At 41.4% G+C, this 17,096-nt stretch overlaps 1 protein-coding gene across 1 annotated transcript; it reads right to left on the minus strand.

The window, feature by feature from the left end:
• Nucleotides 1-1,952: 1,952 nt before the first annotated feature.
• On the minus strand, nt 1,953-16,424 carry LOC115171432 (hepatic leukemia factor-like). The gene is made up of 4 exons (XM_029728241.1): nt 16,078-16,424; nt 11,166-11,513; nt 4,662-4,879; nt 1,953-4,113 (listed from the first exon to the last, which is right to left on the minus strand). The coding sequence occupies exons 1-4, from the start codon at nt 16,190-16,192 to the stop codon at nt 3,898-3,900; spliced, it is 897 nt and encodes a 298-aa protein (XP_029584101.1). The 5' UTR covers nt 16,193-16,424; the 3' UTR covers nt 1,953-3,897.
• Between the last annotated feature and the right edge of the window lie 672 nt (nt 16,425-17,096).

The following is a 17,096-nucleotide window of genomic DNA, read 5'->3' on the forward strand; positions in this document are numbered from 1 at the left end:
TAGTACCATGTCCTGAACATGCCACAACTGACCTTAACCCAGCCACCTGTAAATGTTTTTTACTCCTTTAGAAATACTAGTTATGTGACATTACTTTCCTAAATGTATGCTAAACATTAGGAACAATTTCCTAATATTGAGTTGCACCCTTTTGACCTCAGAATAGCCTCAATTTGCTGGGGCATGGACTCTACAAGGTGTTGAAATCATTCCACAGGGATGTTGGCCCATGTTGACACCAAAGCTTCCCACAGTTGTCAAGTTGGTTGGATGTTCTTTGGGTGGTGGACCATTCTTGAAACACACGGAAAACTGTTGCGCCCGGCACCTACTACCATACCCCTTCAAAGACCTTAAATCTTTTGTCTTATCCATTCACCCTCTGAACAGCACAGATACACAATCCATGTCTCAGTTGTCTCGAGGCTTAAAAATCCTTCTTTAACCTGTCTCCTCCCCTTTATCTACACGGATTGAAGTGGATTTAAAAAAGTGACATAAATAAAGGATCATAGCTTTAACCTGGACACACCTGGTCAGTCTGTCATGGAAAGAGCAGGTGTTAATGTTTTTTATAAGCCGGGTGGTTCGGGCCCTGAATGCTGATTGGCTGAATGCCAGGGTATAGCATGGGTATGACTAAAAAGGACTATTTACTGGTCTAATTACATTGGTAACCAGTTTATAATAGCAGTAAGGCACCTCTGGGGCTTGTGGTATATGGCCAATATATCACAGCTAAGGGCTGTTCTTAGGCACAACACAACACCTCCTCGGGCCTCATTGCTTAAGTACTATATAGACTCAGTGTATATAGTAAACAATTTGAACATGTTTGACACCAGCAGAAATAACAAGTGTGACACTCATCAAAAGAAACAGAAAATACTTTAGACACTGTAAATTACAGAAAGGGAGGCCAAGGACTGAATATCATATGTTATGCATTCATTCCATGACAGACAAGACAGAATACTCCTTTCATTGTGTATCTATGTACCCTCTGTGAAACAGGCCATTGGTGTTGCCATTAATACAATGGTAATTAGTTAATTGTAGCGTTTTAAATAAGTAAAAAGACAATTGTAAATATATAGAATATTTGCTGCATTAGATCTGAACCTATTCAAGTGGTGATAATGACATTACATCGCTGAGAGACTGAGGAACAGTCAGTGTATTCAAGGCACTGGAATAGACTCAGAATTATGGTTACCTTTTTCCATTCATGGGTGAGGTAGTGAAGTCACTCTACAGGGAGGTATGTGGGCAATGTGTGGACTGGTAATGGCTTTATCCTGTTCTTTCATATGGTACGTCCATGGTACAGAATAGCATGTTACAAGTACATGGACACACACAAATAACAAAACTCATATCTGTACAGATGGGCTATAGAAATGTGAGTAAGGAAAACCACCTCCAGCCATTTCTCTACAGCCAAAACATCATCATCATCTCTACTCTCACCTTGGCTGGACCATGATCTGCAACAGGTAAGGAACACTACACTGTATTTGGTCAATTGTGAATTGAATAAAGTATTGTAGCAGAAATAGAGAACTCAGTAAGCTATGCAGTGTCATTGAGAGTAATATCACTCAGGCAGTGGGGCTTACTAGAACCACAAAGACCTGACAAGCAGACAAACAGCAGATACAGTAACCTGAAATTGCCCTCCCCCTTCATAGTAACATCATTCTAACTAGTGAACATAGAGATGGCTCCAAATATTAGTTTATATCAGAATATGACTAAAGGTAAACCTTTTCAGTTTTACCATCAAAGGACTCCGGTGACATATTTTGGTAATCTGAGGGAAGGGACCCATAACAGGAGTCTTCTTGAGACACCTAGTGGTGACATCGATGACAATCAATAGCAAGCAAGTGTTGGCATCACCTTTGCAATAGTGGGTCTCTTCAGAAACTGAATAAAGATCATTCCATACATTCCGTCCTCCATACTCACAACTTTATTTCATGTTAACGTTGGTGAGACTCAAGCTTAAAGCACTACGATTCCATGACACAAGGAACTCAAGGTTACTAATGGCTAAATCTATAGTATATAACCAAGATACAGGAGTGTCTTTCCAATAATGCCCAAATGTATCCATTACTGCTGCTGGATTTGGAGGAATCTCTGTAAAACTACCACATTATTATGGTTAAGATATCAAAACACTACTATATTGGTTCTCTTTGTGTAATGTATTTGTATTCTTTAATAATAATAATAATAATAATAATAATAATAATATTCTGGATTCTGTGCCTTTAAAATACATAGCCAGTAATGTATAGGAAAAATACTGTACAAAAAAACCCATATAGAATAGCTTTATATAAACATCTCTTATAACCAATATATCATCTCTGTCCTGAATCTTTTGGTTTGTAGTAAAATAATTGTTTGGGATAACCACAGTACTGGACAACACCATCCTACTTTTTTTCAACATCTTTTACATTCATACAGCCATCTTACAGAAGAAGGCAAACACATAGCTACAAAAATACAGATCTCTCTACTGATTATTAAAAGAACCACTCTTGTTAATCATGCTAAATAAAAAGGAAATAATTAAACCACTTTGCGATTAGCTTGAGGTTTGTGTTCTGAGAAATCATGCTGAAATATTAAAATAAAAACAATGAGATGATAAGAATAACAATATCAACAACACAAATAGAAGTCATAATAATAACAATTAACAATTGAATATTTCAAAAAATTAATCTGTCCTTAACAGAAAAGATACATAAATATCAGGCAGATTAGACTGAGGAACATTGCACCAGGTCAGATTGTGACACGCGTTAGAAGATTAGTGCAGAGAGGGTTAGCTGAGTTGTGGTTGTGGAACAGGCTGCAGCAGAGAGACCACTGAGCACGGGATGGGAAATCTGTTCACCATCACCATGCTAGCTAGCGCAACTCCCAACAGATAATGACCGTGCAACGAGAGACAAGAGGGTTGTGGGTTCTACTGGAGACCAAGAGGTGCTCTGATTGGGGAAATCGGTGTGGGAGGAAAAACTTGGTAGCATGAATTAATATAGGTTTGGAAAAGATTATTGCTCAATGTGTGATAGAAAAGAATCGCTGGTTTTTCTTTTCAACTGTACAGTTATACTGAGGTTTGAGAGAGAGGTTAAGTGCTAACAAGAAAATATTAAAATCACAAGAGTAGCTTATAGTCCTGATGTGATGAACTGATGTTACAGCGCTGCAATAGAACAATGGACACGAAAATGTATAATATTAACGGAAGTACAATAACATCAAAAAATTGCAATATGAATGTAGGCGCAGTACAAACCGTTTGAGAAAGGATGCTACAGGAAGGTACAGGACATAACAGACAGGAACAGGGTCTTAGGTAGGAGGATGATCCCTCTGAAAACAGCACTAGAAGAACATAAGGATGGGGAGGGAGATACATTACAACAGTTCTCAGTCCTGATCACACGTATAAAACAGGTGAGAAAATGGGAAAAAACAAACACCATGGCATCATTTACAAAATGAACAATGGAAGGAGGGGACAGGGTAGGGATCTGGGAGAGTAGGTTGTTGGCTCATTAACACTCAAAGTGCCTTGTAGTACTTGAAAGAGGAAAGTGTGTGTGCATACTGTACATACATACTCATACCCCATATACATGTTTGTACATGAAGGATGAGTGAGAAAACAGAAGGAACAAACAAACAGATGCCAGTGACAGAATTAAAATTCCAAATGATAGAGTCCTATAGGATTATCATGTACAGGGGTGAGGGGCTGGTGTGTGGGGGGGCCAGTGCCACCGAAAGGGAGGCACATTGTCCTTCAAACTCTTGGGTGAGGGGGTGAGGGGGAAGGGTGTGGTGTGGACGTTGGTTTGGGGAGGTTCACAGGGGCCCATGCCGAGCCTCGTATTTGGCCACAATGTTCTTGGTGCGACCCAGTTCCTTCCTCAAGTCGGCCACCTCGGAGCGAAGCGCACCGTTCTCTTTCTCTAGGAAGCCAGCCCGGATGGCAATTTGGTTCTCCTTCAGTCGCCTGGCATCCCGTGATCTTTTGGCTGCTACGTTGTTCTTTCTGCGTCTGGCCCAGTACTTGTCATCCTGGAAAGGGATGTGAAACACACTGTTGTGATTCATATTTCTTTTCACACTACCTGTGGTATTGTAAAAATATAAAGTGATTCACCTGAGTAATAAACAGTATTCCAAATGTGACCTATTATTTATGTCATCACGCATCTCATTTTCACTTATTACATTTCCATAATGTTATTTAAAACTGCCTGACACGTTCAACCTCCTTTGCACCCTTCAGGAAGCCATCTTACCTCAACAAACAAAATAGTACATGTGATACACCTCTTCCAACAACATCGTATGACTCGGGTTAAGGGTGAATGACCACGGCTAAACCTGTCAAGCTAAATCCTGGCCAAGTTTGCCTCCTCCCTATCAATACTGAAAAAGCTGCCGGTTTGGGTTTGCGGCAACGCTCCTCCTTATATTGTGGTTTAAAATACTTCTGGTTATTTAGGTGGAATAAGTCCACTTGCTGATAACATAAGATAAGAAAACATGGTGCTTAAAGTTTTTGGCCAAACAAGTGGTGAACCCTTTCAACCTTCATAAGTAGGCTCCAGGTAGGTTACCTTGAGATCTTCGGGGATGAAGATCTTGCGTGCCTTTTTGATCATGGGCTGTGGTTTGAGCTCCTCTGGGGCAAACTTGCGTTTTCGGGGGTCAAACATCTCCTGTCCGGGCACGCTGGACAGAGCCAGGTCTGCAGGGTCAGGCTCGTAGCCCACTGGAACTTGAATAGACTCTGGATCGATGGGGCTGGGGGTGTTCCTGGCAGCTGAGGGCAGCACTGCAGGAGAAAGGCAAAGGAAAACAGGTTAGAGGGTCTGCTGAATTACGTCTGGGCACTGTTTAGAAGAGACTGTACTCTCTGAAAGAGCAGGCTTTGAGGTGCAATGGTCCTTGAGAAAGTAATGGTTAGAAATTAGGCCTTATTAGACAACTGGTTTCCTTAAAATGAAGGCTCTAGAATCTGCCATTAAATGTAATATAAAAGCTATGACAACTGTGGCAGTCATTAGTACCCCCCTCATCTCCTACCCCATACCAGGGGTACTTTTGAGTTCTCTAGAAAGCCCCCTTTAAAAAGTCCTTAGGAGGGCACTTAGGGGGAAACTAACACATGTGTGCCTGTTTACATCATAGTATTCTGCCACTCTTCTTTAACATGGTTGTGCTTTACAAAGCTGATCCTCTAGAACAGAGGTGTCAAACATACAGTCCAATGCGGCCTACGGGTGGTTTGAGTAAAAAAAAAACAAATAATCTCTCTCATTTGTTTTTCAACAGGACAATGACCCAACACACCTCCAGCCTGTGTAAGGGCTATTTGACCAAGAAGGAGAGTGATGGAGTGCTGCATCAGATGACCTGGCCTCCACAATCACCTGAACTGGTGTGGGATGAGTTGGACCGCAGAGTGAAGGAAAAGCAGCCAACAAATGCTCAGCATATGTGGGAACTCCTTCAAGACTGTTGGAAAAGCATTCCAGGTGAAGCTGGTTGAGAGAATGCCAAGAGTGTGCAAAGCTTTCATCAAATATATTTTGATTTGTTTAACACTTTTTTTTGTTACAACATGATTCCATGTGTAATTTCATAGTTGATGTCTTCACTATTATTCTACAATGTAGAAAATAGTAAAAATAAAGACAAACCCTGGAAGGAGTAGGTGTGTCCAAACTTTTGACTGGTACTGTATGTATGTATGTATGTATGTATGTATGTATGTATGTATGTATGTATGTATGTATGTATGTATGTATGTATGTATGTATGTATGTATGTATGTATGTATGTATGTATGTATGTATGTATAGAAATGATAATGGACCTACATTCATATAGTTTCTCGCTAATAATCACCGAAATGAAAGCCACACAGTCAGGGAGCATCAGAAATTCATAAAACAGAGGACTACAAGACTATTTATTGCAAATTTTGACAGCAAGGAAATATAACAAATTTTTTGTGCGGCCCTCCGGACCTTGTTGACGACCGTATGTGGCCCCCAGGGAAAGATTAGTTCAACACCCCTGCTCTAGAATCAATACCAGCCTTGCAAGTGAAGACGGACTATATTCTTATGTCCGTCTTATTCTATACATGCTCATCAAGTCAATGACTATTTCATCTAAATAATTCTACAACTGGCCTTGCCCACAGGGAAGCAAAAACAACTGTGGTTGCACCTTTTAACCAACAGGTGGAGCACAGAGAACACAAACACACAGATTTACCGACAGACAGACAGAGACACACTCACAAACACAGAAGATATGTTATTGAAGCTTTTCTGCAGCCCTGTTATCAGTGCCTCTAGTCAGCTGAGCTCAAGCAGACAACAACATATTGTCTGTAAATTGACTTAAGGCAACCTCCTCATCAGCCAGCCTCAACATGTGCCTCTGCAATCTCTCTATGGATGTTACGTAACACCTAATAGATTTCTATTGCACAGAGCAGCAGGTCAGCAGTTGACACGGTTTCACATTCTACCCTTCATCATTCAGTGGATTAGCAAGCAGAACTGAAGAACTTAATTGGATGGCTTCATCAAATCAGCTGTAATTTGATTGGTGGCTGGCGGTGAGCATCTTATGACAGTAAGCTAATAGAGCCCAATGTCAGTGTATTTACCTGAGATTCATCCACTTAAACAGTTTGACAATTACAACGATTCACAATCAAAGGACTGTAGTCTTGTGATTGGTTTGAAAACGTAATGAGGAATTAAAGAAATACAAATTCTTCCTGCTGACGGTGAAAACATTTCACTCAAACAGAATTCAAAGGCCGACATTTTAGGTCACTTCCTACGTCATGACCCAGCTTCTCCGTGCTTTAAGCTGGCTACGGCCTTAAGCCTTCTGACCTTTGGTCACAGCAGCATTTCTAGCTCCAGCCAGTCCTTGTTGAGATTTAAGCCGAGGCCAACATACAGGTCTGACCTGCTTGTACGTTATGCAGAAGGAAGTAAGACAGCTACTCGAGCCCTTTCAGAAGAGAAAACAAATATGTATGAATTTAGAGAAAAAAAATATGGACGAATAAGTCGCTCTGAATATGAGCATCTGCTAAATTACTAAAATGTAGACACGCAAGCGTGACAACTACACTCTGGCGTCACCAGTGAATCATTGCATCAGTAGTCACTGACACATTAAGCTAAAATGGCTGGCCATCCAAAGTGGTACTTCAGCAGGGGTCCAATTCAATGCCTCATTTTAGTGAATTGTCAAGAACACGTTGGCTGCATGTTAGTCCCCAACAACGACAGGCCACTGACTAACACTGTCAGCTTAGTGCCAAGCTACTTACAAGGGCTAAATCAAACGCTGTCCAAAACAATCTGTCAAAAGTATATCACCTGTATAAATAACAAGCACTGTGGCCCAAACATCTTATCACCTTAACCATTCATTCTGACCAGATTACTGGAGTAAAAATACAGTGACATGCTTTACTGGCTAAGAGTGGCCTGGTGAAAAGCCTGGCTGATAGTGCCCTATAGTATTTGGCTGTGACCTCTCCTCTACGAACCTCCAATAGGAAGAGACAACACACCCCCGTCTGACAACATGTTCAACGTCCACCAAACATAGATAGAAGGTAAGAGCTCTGCGTCTTGTTCCTTCTCCTGTAGGTAAATGATCAGATTTGCATTTTTGTGGGGTGGTAGTAGAACCAGTGCAGATGGGACGGAGGGCTAAGATGACTCTGACCTGACTCTCACCTGGATGTTCTTCCTCTGACCGCTGGACAGTCAGGAGAGAAACTCAAACCCTTTTTAAACTGGTTTGATTTTCATTAACATTTTAAGCTCGACCCCTAAAGAATGACAACGTCGAGTCTGCCTTTTCCAACCAATCTTCAAAATGAAGTGTGAGCTAGTCGGGAATTCATATTATTGTGTTAAGTGTTTACTGTATATGAATGTGATGCTAAACAACATAGAGTCAACAGGAGAACTAACCACGACTCCCCTTTATCTGTTTACTATAGGGAGAGGATTTCCATAGGTACCACACACCTTATCAGACAGTCACTTCTATGGCACACAAGTTTAGACCTGACCTTTGACCTTGTCTACGTTCCACTTCCCTTTTGGACCCTGCCAACAATACACCGTGGGCCCCTTATTGAACCAGCAGTGGGACCCGCCCATCGCTAACTCCACTGGATATCTGCTGTGATAACAAAGCTATCTCAGCCTGCATTGTGCTTGCATGCAATTGGGAGGTTGGTGGGGCGGGCTAGGCTGGAGGTGTATGTGACAGCAGTATAGCCTTGACCATGTGATCTCATCAGGGTTCAGCCTGTGCCTCTGCTATGGCTCCGACTGGGATCTGTCTGGTGAGGGAGAATTAAAGGAAGGAGGAGGGGGAGATGCTCATACCATGACAAGCTCTCGTTAGCAGTGGGGCTACACATGGCGGATGCATGTGTCTGTCAGGAAGACCTAGCCGTACTCATGTGAGAGGGGATGTGCATAACGGCAAGACAGGCCCTGTGAAACTGTACCAGACAAAAAACACACACTCACTCGCACTGAGACAAATATACACGCACGTACACCCTCACATGCTGGGATTCTTTGTACTGTAACTGTACAGATGTAATTCTTTGACACGAGTGACAGACTTGTGTCCGGATGTACTTTACTTCCTGTGGTGAGGCCAAAAACGACTTACAGTACCACGTCAAGGTTTGTTCCCAGCTTTCTTTCTTTCTTTACTTTGTGAAAGCAGTGGGGAAAGAAATACTGAGAGAAACCTTGTGGTCACTGTACGTACACTGACGAAGGACATACATATGGCTATATTTGGCATGAGCAATAATGTCATCATTAGAAACAAAACTATTACACTTCTGCCTGCGACTACTTTCAAGGGACAAGCTAAATCATATTAAAATGTGTCAAACAGAATGCCATACATCAGACGAAGTTGTGAATGTTTTTTTTTTTACCATGGCAAATTGTGGGGTTATTTTTTTGGAATGGATGGGAATTTAGGGCATTTGCAATTACTTCAAATGTGATTGCAAATCACAGTAGAAGCATGCTGGGTGGATCAGAGTAATAGTGGGGGGAATTGATACAGTAGAAGAGTATCGTAATATTAATACTATTTATGACAATATATACACCTTTTATGACTCCAAGTATCAATTCTCAACAACAAACCTTTTGTATATTTTCTGCTAGCTAGTTGACGTTAGTCGGCTGTACCTGTGCCAAAACGTTGGTATTTCTCCTTCTATAGCTTTGGCCTCAATCTTCTATTAAATGGTGAGCCAACATGTTTTCAGCACTTTTATTTCCATGACGGATCAAAACTAGTTTTTATCATGGGTCTCTCGTGTCCCCCTGCAGCAGACATAGTGAACAATATGTCATGAACATCAAATCAGAATACATATAGAACCGTGATACATATAGAATCGCAATAAATATCGTATTGGCACCTAAGTATCGAGGTAATATCGTATCGTGAGGAGCCCTGGCAATTCCCAGCACTACCATTTAAGTGGTAATTCATATGAATTCAAGTCTACTACACAGGCCAGTTTCACTAGATCACCATCACTGTTCACGTCGGGACTTGGTAGATCATTAATGACTAAGATGAAAAACCTTTGGACATACATAGGTCTATTGGAATAAAATGCAGTAGAATGTGTTTTGTGTGAGAGTTCAACTTCTATTCAATCTGAGGATGTTTACTGATAATGGTGTCTTAACTCATATCCATAAAACCTCAGGAAGTACGGGACAAATAATATAGGTCCCACCGTTCAGAGACATTGTAAACATGAGCTTCTGTTATACACTGGAACATTATAAAAGGCAGGTTTCCATACAGTGTGGATGTGATTATAAGGATTGTATTTGACACACTGTGCTCTACCAACTATGGTAATGAGAAGATATCACACACACACACACACCAACCAAAATACATACCAAAGTTACTATATAAACACAAACCAACAGGCACACAGAAATATTCCCTTTAAACATATAACATACTTATAAGTGATGTGATGACACCTTATTTACATATACTTGATTAAATAAAATAGGGTCATAAAGACAACTACCATCCTCATCATTAATTAACTAGTTTCAAAATAAAACAATTACAGGCAATAGAATCACTGTTTTGCCCTCGACTAGAAGATCCAGATAGGATGTCCATTATTTAGCAACAAAGAACTGGCTAGCACAAAGCAGATCACATCTGCCTGCTCCAACAAACACTCCAATTACACTGACCCTCTATTCACTCCCCCACTTTCAAGAGGCTGAAACCATGACAACTAGCCTTATGAAAGATGTTTGCCTTGGTGATGCCTGTAAATTAGGTATGTTATCCTCACACCTCTAAATAACTGGGTACCAGGAATGTGTGTTTCATTAAGGGGGAACGTTTTACTTTTTTCTGGTTGTCTCTTCAGTAGGCAGCAACAGATACGTCAGGATTCACCTTAGGCAAACAAAGCAAAATGGAGCATCGCGTGCCAAGCAACAAAATGAACCTAATCTAAATCAATATTGGAATTTCATCAGGTATATAATAAGACTGTAAATGTTTGTTGACAAAACTACACAGTTGAGGGATCAAAACTATAACCCACCCAAGTTGTACAACTACTGTCCCTCCAGTTTAACTTTCTAGTACTTGGCACAACGCCACTCAAGCTCCAAAGTCCAGGGCCAGAATTGTAGAAGAAATGTCCTAGCATACTCAAAGCTCCTGAAGTAGCCTAAATACTGAGAAACCTCTGTGCTTTCTGTCAGAGTGGAATGGGGTATACAGTAAAGGAGAAAGGTCAGTGTTGATAAGACAACCTGGTCATGATGTGCGTGCTGAGTACACCAGCTGGACAAACAGCGCCCGGGGCATATTATTACAAAGCGCAACAACTAAGGTTTTGACCATAGAGATTTGCCCTAATTGGAGAGCTATAGGAGGGTTGTGTGTGTGCGTGTGCGTTTGGTTGACCTTGCAGATGTTAGACCTCGTTTGAGAGTGTTCCTGTGCTGTGTGTGTGTGATATGGTCTTTTACCTGCTCTGGCTGGGGGGCTCTGGAGACAGTTCTGGGAGACCATGGCTGTATGAACGGAGGTAGTGGCATGGCTGCTGAGGTCGACCACAGAGGGTATGGGGGGTGCAGGGGAAACATGCTGGATAGTGGGCTGCCGGGGCTGGTTTTGGTTATTCTGAGCTGAGTTTGCGGGGATGCCATTCTCTGACAGAAACTCTTCCAGGTCCATGTACTCTAGCTGAAAGTTGTCCCCATCATATGGCAAGGTCTTGTCCCACAGGGTTGGCCCTAGGAAGGCCGACTGTGGAGTATTGGCACCACCTTCCTCATCCAACTTTTTCTCTTTCTCATTCTTCTCTTTTCCAAAACCTGCAAATATTTGGAGAGAGTCATATCACTGTTAGACCAAAACAGACAAACAATGCCTTTACAATGTCAAAATGGCTAAGCCAATAAAAGGCCAAGGTTTAATATACTGCTCAAAAAAATAAAGGGAACACTTAAACAACACAATGTAACTCCAAGTCAATCACACTTCTGTGAAATCAAACTGTCCACTTAGGAAGCAACACTGATTGACAATACATTTCACATGCTGTTGTGCAAATGGAATAGACAACAGGTGGAAATTATAGGCAATTAGCAAGACACCCCCAAAAAAGGAGTGGTTCTGCAGGTGGAGACCACAGACCACTTCTCAGTTCCTATGCTTCCTGGCTGATGTTTTGGTCCCTTTTGAATGCTGGCGGTGCTTTCACTCTAGTGGTAGCATGAGACGGAGTCTACAACCCACACAAGTGGCTCAGGTAGTACAGCTCATCCAGGATGGCACATCAATGCGAGCTGTGGCAAGAAGGTTTGCTGTGTCTGTCAGCGTAGTGTCCAGAGCATGGAGGTTGCTACCAGGAGACAGGCCAGTACATCAGGAGACGTGGAGGAGGCCGTAGGAGGGCAACAACCCAGCAGCAGGACCGCTACCTCCGCCTTTGTGCAAGGAGGAGCAGGAGGAGCACTGCCAGAGCCCTGCAAAATTACCTCCAGCAGGCCACAAATGTGCATGTCTGCTCAAACGGTCAGAAACAGACTCCATGAGGCTGGTATGAGGGCCGACGTCCACAGGTGGGGGTTGTGCTTACAGCCCAACACCGTGCAGGACGTTTGGCATTTGCCAGAGAACACCAAGATTGGCAAATTCGCCACTGGCGCCCTGTGCTCTTCACAGATGAAAGCAGGTTCACACTGAGCACATGTGACAGACGTGACAGAGTCTGGAGACGCCGTGGAGAACGTTCTGCTGCCTGCAACATCCTCCAGCATGACCGGTTTGGCGGTGGGTCAGTCATGGTGTGGGGTGGAATTTCTTTGGGGGGCCGCACAGCCCTCCATGTGCTCGCCAGAGGTAGCCTGACTGCCATTAGGTACCGAGATGAGATCCTCAGACCCCTTGTGACACCATATGCTGGTGCGGTTGGCCCTGGGTTCCTCCTAATGCAAGACAATGCTAGACCTCATGTGGCTGGAGTGTGTCAGCAGTTCCTGCAAGAGGAAGGCATTGATGCTATGGACTGGCCCGCCCGTTCCCCAGACCTGAATCCAATTGAGCACATCTGGGACATCATGTCTTGCTCCATCCACCAATGCCACGTTGCACCACAGACTGTCCAGGAGTTGGCGGATGCTTTAGTCCAGGTCTGGGAGGAGATCCCTCAGGAGACCATCCGCCACCTCATCAGGAGCATGCCCAGTCATTGTAGGGAGGTCATACATGCACGTGGAGGCCACACACACTACTGAGCCTCATTTTGACTTGTTTTAAGGACATTACATCAAAGTTGGATCAGCCTGTAGTGTGGTTTTCCACTTTAATTTTGAGTGTGACTCCAAATCCAGACCTCCATGGGTTGATAAATTGGATTTCCATTGATTATTTTTGCGTGATTTTGTTGTCAGCACATTCAACTATGTAATGAAAAAAGTATTTAATAAGATTATTTCTTTCATTCAGATCTAGGATGTATTGTTTAAGTGTTCCCTTTATTTTTTTGAGCAGTGTATATATACACAGCACCTGATTGTTGATTAAACGTATAACATAAGTTTACTTGAGGTGTATTTGAACGTTTATATACTTGATGCAAATAGATAAATAACCAAGCTACAGTAAACACCCCATCAACTCCAACAGCAAAAGCACCCTCTAGGGGACAACCTCCAGTCTCAGGAAAGCTCAGGAAATATATTTTCATTTCTCTTCAACCCATTTCCAGAAATGTTAAGAGTTTTTTCAAATCTTTATCAAATTCCCTATCAAGTTGTTGACAAATAAGTACTAAATGGTTTCTAGACTGGCTAGTCTTCAGAATACTAACTATAGTGTATTTACAGTAGATTAAACTTCCCACAATGTACTACTGTTGGACTTGCTTTTGTCCTTTAAAAGTATTTTTGTAGCAGTGTTCAGATTTTGGTCTACGTTGTTGGGAAAGTTGTCGAAATGTCACTTTAAAAAAAAAGTTTAGATAGAATGTAGTTGATGTGGTTAATAAAACAGCGGTTGTTTGATTGGTAGAAGATATTTCTGTTCTGATTTAAATAGCAGAAGTAGACCAAGATGCCATATCCTCTAAGTTTATGCCTAAGTTGTTGGGAAAGTGGTCAAAGTAGCTGATGTGTAAAAAGTCTAAATGTTTACTCATTGTCTCATGCTAGGAATGTGCTCACCCAGTGCTATAAATGTTACATTTCTGAAAGTTATATGACAGTTAATTCAACAGTGGGAAGTTAGCTTAACAAATGCAGTGGATAACCGTTACTAAAACATCTGCCACTTTTGATCAGAAGAAGATCATTCTGTTCTGATTTGAATGTGTTGTCACGACACCAGAGTTTTGACTTCGATACCAGGTTAAGTATCATGATACTCGATACCAAAATGATACCAATTGAAAAAAAGAAAGAGTATTAGCCAAAGTCACAGAATGGTAATTGATCCAGATGGATCTTTTGAGTTCATTATCATTACATTTGAAAAATGTTTTAATGTATGCATTAATTAATTAATTATAAAATATCACCTTTTTTTAACCAATCAAACTACATAACATTATGGTCATCATTTATTTGAATGGTAAATCTCGTCTATTGATAAAGTGGGTAAATCAAGATGTAGCCTAGGCCTATTTACAATACAAGTGAATGCATATTCAATAGGAGTGTGTGCATGCATTGAGTTATTGACCTTGTTTTGGCTCTTTTCATTGGGCTACAGATGAAAACCAATCTGTTCCCCTTCCATTTGGGACTTATTTTAAAGTATGCGCGTTCTCTTTAAGACCCATGACGTCATTCACACACACACTTTTGAAAACATTTATTAACAGTTTCAACATGCTGTTTTTCATTATTCAAGTGTGTTAATATGTGCCGCATAAGTGGTTATGCAGCTCAGACTCCCAGTGGTTCCTCCTGAGAGGCTTGGGCTAGCAATGAGTAAGTGGAGCAGGCACAGTGCTCTCGCGCTATAAGGGGACATCGGCTACGCTGATAGACAGACTTGATCCTCTCTCAATCCGTATACGACATGAGACGTTTGACAGAAGTACCAAATATAACAAAAAGTCTGGTGCCCAAACGTTTTTCAGGTTCTAGTATAGAAAAAGTACTGAAGTTTCGGAATATCGTAAAACACGCATTTGAATAGCAGAGTAGTAGACCAAGATCTCATACCCTCTAAGTGTTTTGTTTAAAGTGCTGGGGAGGTCTGCAAAAAAAAGAACAAATATTTTTGTTACGATTTCAATAGCAGAGAAGTAGAGGAAGAGTCCATACGCCCTAACTTTTTGTCTAACTTGTTGGCAAAGTGTCAATGTAGCTGATTGTTGTCACAAGTTACATTGTTCACAGTGCATAGAATGTTGTCACAATGGGACCTTTAGAATGTTGAAATCCCTTTAAAGTGGATGGAGGACAAAACGAAGGGCAAAAAGCTTTATAGTTTATAAAGTGTAAAGGACATCCAAAAGTTGTATACAAGCACACTGGTCCTGACCACTGCACTTTTTAAACGTTTGAATGACGTTTCTAGCTTAAACGGTGAACGAAAAATAGCATTCCAAATAATAATAAGTACTGTATGACAAAAACTTACAGTGGGACGTTTTCTGTCGTAAGTCACATGAATTAAAGGGATAGTTGCTACACTGTATCCTTAGCAGGCTGGAGCTGTCATACCAGTAATGTATTTTTGACATTTAACGACAAAATTGCAACCATCATGGATCACACTGTACTCCTGCCCGATCTGGCTAGATGTAGTAGTACTAATCCATTACACTTAATGCAGCAATCAGCAGTATAAACAATAACAAAGCGAATCCCCCGACACTGGTTCGGTAAAAAGCTGAGGGATGGGGCTAGAGAAACGTAACCACTCAAATGCATAGACATGCAGAGTTTGAGTTATGGATACAAGGATTGACCGTCCATGATATCAAAATGATAGTTTTAACCATGTTGAGGCTATATTGTGTTTGTTTACATTGTTTTACTCCAATGTTTGTAAACAATGACAATCTTATATTTGGGGTTCTGATGGGGTATTACAGTTGAACTAAGCTCATGAGGCATTTATAAGTTCTACTCTTCAAGAATCAATTCATTTAGAAGTCCAAAAATGGATGTAGCAACAGTGATTGCCCCTTTAATTTACACTTGAATCAACGCCAATACTAAGTAAGCAAAGGTGAGAAACACCGGGATACCGAAATATTGTAGCCATCCGAGACGTTCTGTTTTTTTCTGCATTGTATCTTGTTTGCTAACGCGCTGCAACACTGACAGATCATGCTTAAAAGTGAGAACGACAAAACAATCGTCACAAAAAAGAATGTAAACTACCACGTAACAAATTATTTGATGTCTTCGTTTTGTTTACCTTCTTCATGATGAAATGGCAGCTTCATTGGATTCTCCAACAGGGATTTCAGTACGCCATTAGTTGGAGGTTGGAAAGATGAGTTTAAAGGAACAGGTCTGGCCATTTTCTCCATTGGTCTGGAGAACGATAGTATAGCGTACAATTGCGGTTATTCCAAAAGACCCACGTTTGAAAATATGTTAAACAAACACCAAACCTCAATGACCCAACCTGGAGTTCTGACCGAGAAATTGATATCCGCGCAGAAAATAACAATTACGGTTTTCGTCGAACGACACTAGTTCGAGAAGGCAGAGAACTAACTGGATGTGAAGCTCAAGATGGTTCACGATCCATTTGTGGACGCCGATGTACATGACGTCAAACCTTTGGCAAATACTTGAATACCGACTCTGCGAATGAGATGGAGGGAAGGAGGGACTGACCACTGCTGAATAGGGAACTTATTTGTTTCACGTTTTTTCCATATCATTTTTTCTCAGCCCTTTTCTCCTTGAAAATATGTCAATCATGTTAATTGACAGATTACTCCGACATGGCGTATGTGATCGTTGTACTACCCACATCCATTAGCATTGGTATGTAGTGCAAGATCCATAGATTGAGGCCCCATACAGTTCTCTCTCTCTCCCTGTTAGGCTACACTATTGTGTTTTTGACTGTACGTTTGTTTATTCCATGTGTAACTCGGTTTGTGTCGCTCTGCTTTGCTTTATCTTGGCCAGGTCGCAGTTGTAAATGAGAATTTGTTCTCAACTGGCCTACCTGGTTAAGTAAAGGTGAAATAAATAAAACACTGGTGGCAGCAGTGGGGTCATTGTGGTGTTCCCTCAGGGCCTTGTAAGCATGTGAAGCTTTGAGTGTGAGGACATACAACCCTTCTTTAAAGAGGGGGAATATTGTAATTTAGGCCTACTGCAATGTGGTGTAGTGAGCTTCATTGGACATATACACATAGGCCTGTGTTATTAGGTGCTCAGCTCTGTAATAGGATATGGATCAAGCCCCCATCATAG

The sequence above is a fragment of the Salmo trutta genome, chromosome 32, assembly GCF_901001165.1.
Source record: "Salmo trutta chromosome 32, fSalTru1.1, whole genome shotgun sequence".
Classification (NCBI taxonomy): Eukaryota; Metazoa; Chordata; class Actinopteri; order Salmoniformes; family Salmonidae; genus Salmo; species Salmo trutta.